The sequence below is a fragment of the Aureococcus anophagefferens genome (assembly GCF_000186865.1).
Source record: "Aureococcus anophagefferens unplaced genomic scaffold AURANscaffold_4, whole genome shotgun sequence".
Taxonomy (NCBI): Eukaryota; class Pelagophyceae; order Pelagomonadales; family Pelagomonadaceae; genus Aureococcus; species Aureococcus anophagefferens.
Genome location: NW_008705564.1, coordinates 964,639 through 966,489, shown reverse-complemented (window position 1 = coordinate 966,489; position 1,851 = coordinate 964,639). Strand labels below are relative to the sequence as shown.

At 71.0% G+C, this 1,851-nt stretch overlaps 1 protein-coding gene across 1 annotated transcript; it reads left to right on the top strand.

The window, feature by feature from the left end:
- Positions 1–9: 9 nt before the first annotated feature.
- Positions 10–849, top strand: AURANDRAFT_21944 (hypothetical protein; the record flags this gene model as incomplete). Its single annotated transcript, XM_009036402.1, has 1 exon — positions 10–849. A coding segment is annotated over one exon (840 nt), but the record flags the coding sequence as incomplete, so codon positions are not given.
- Positions 850–1,851: the final 1,002 nt, after the last annotated feature.

The window sequence follows — 1,851 nt, the reverse complement described above, 5'->3', positions numbered from 1 at the left end:
GAGCGCATCTCCTTGCTGCGCTTCCTCGTGACGATCCGAGGGGAAGAGGCGTCGACGGGCCAGCTCCGCGACGACCTCATGACCATGCTCGTCGCCGGCCACGAGACGACGGCGGCGCTGCTGACCTGGACCCTCTACGAGCTCTTCCACCCGTCGAAGCGCGCCGCGGGCCACTTGGAACGGTTGCGCGCGGAGGTCGACGCGAACTTCGCGCTCCGAACATCCGAGAACCGGACCGCGACGGCCTACGCGGACGTCGTCGACTGCGCCTTCGCGCGGCTCTGCCTCGCCGAGGGCCTGCGGCTCTACCCGCAGCCGCCCCTGCTCATCCGGCGCGCGCTCGACAGCGACGAGCTGCCGCAGCCCTACGCGGACGAGGACCGCGTCAAGATCGCGCGCGGCACGGACGTCTTCATGTCCACGTGGTCCCTCCACAAGAACCCGGCGCTCTGGGACGAGCCGGAGAGCTTCGACCCGACGCGCTGGGAGCGGAAGAAGGAGCCGGGCCCGGACGCGCCCGCGGGCTGGCGCGGCTACGACCCCGCGAAGATCCCGGCGCAGGCGCTCTACCCGACGGAGCAGTCGGCGGACTACGCCTTCCTGCCCTTCGGCGCGGGCAACCGGCGCTGCGTCGGCGACCAGTTCGCCATCCTCGAGGCGACGGTCATGCTCACGACGCTCATCCGCGAGTTCGACTTCGAGTTCGCGTTGGACGACCCGTCCACGCTCGCGCCGAAGACGGGGCTCGGCGGCCTGCCGGTGGCCGACGTCGGCATGCGCACGGGCGCGACCATCCACACGGAGCACGGCCTCTGGATGACCGCGAAGCCCCGCGAGCACCCGTCCTAAGGGAGCCGTACACGTGATGCGCCGCCGTCCGCTTCGGGCGACGAGGGGGGGGGGGCGAGGACCCGGCGGCGACACCGAGCGGTCGCCGGGCGACCCCGCGCCGACGCCGCTCCCCGGCACGTGTAACGAGCCGGCGTGCGACTGCAACGAGTTCCACCGCCAGGCCGCGCTCCTCGTGTCGGGGCAAATGACGAGCGCCGTCTCCCCTCTGGCTCGCCGAGCACATGCCGTGGACGCGCGAGGACGCCGAGGCGATGCTGTCGGACGAGTACCTCGCCGTCCTCGCGAACCCGCAGTACGTGCAGCCGCGAGCCCCGATCACCGGCGCGTCCAGGGCTTCGAGGAGCCCGACGTCTACGACGGCTGGCACGACGGCTGCGCGGACACGAACGGCGACCCGAATGGCGGCCCCGATCGAACGGACGGCTCGGGCTACGACTGTGGCTGGTACGCCTCTGAAATGGGGGGCGGTTGCGGCAGTCGGGACGACGACGATTTCACGGCCGGCCAGATGTGCTGCGCCTGCGGCGGCGGCGCCGGCCCCGAGTTCTTCAGGATCGTCCCCGATGAGGAGGAGGACAACAAGGGCAAGGAAGACGGCGACGACGAGGAGGAGGACGGCGCCTCCGCCCCCGTGCTCGACGCCGACGAGGAGGAGGACGGCGCCTCCGCCCCCAAGCGGGCCGCCATCGCGATCCTCGCCGCGGTCGTCGCCGCCGCCACGCTCTAGACGCGCTCTACAACCCCGTCGCATGCTGTCTTCCAGCGAGCCCGGCTGAATCACCATGCCGAAGCCCCGCTGCTCGCGGCCCTAAGTTTGTGTAGCTGTCTGTCTGTCTGTGGTATGGACATGCGGCACGCCCGCGGGCAGGTCGCGTTACCCTGCGAGGCGTCGAAAGTTTGGGATCCCGGGAGTGCACAAAAGCTCGTTGGCTCTCTCGGAAGCGGCGTCGTCACCTGTGCCGCGCGCCGCGTCCCAACCCCAAGCGAGCACGATGCCTC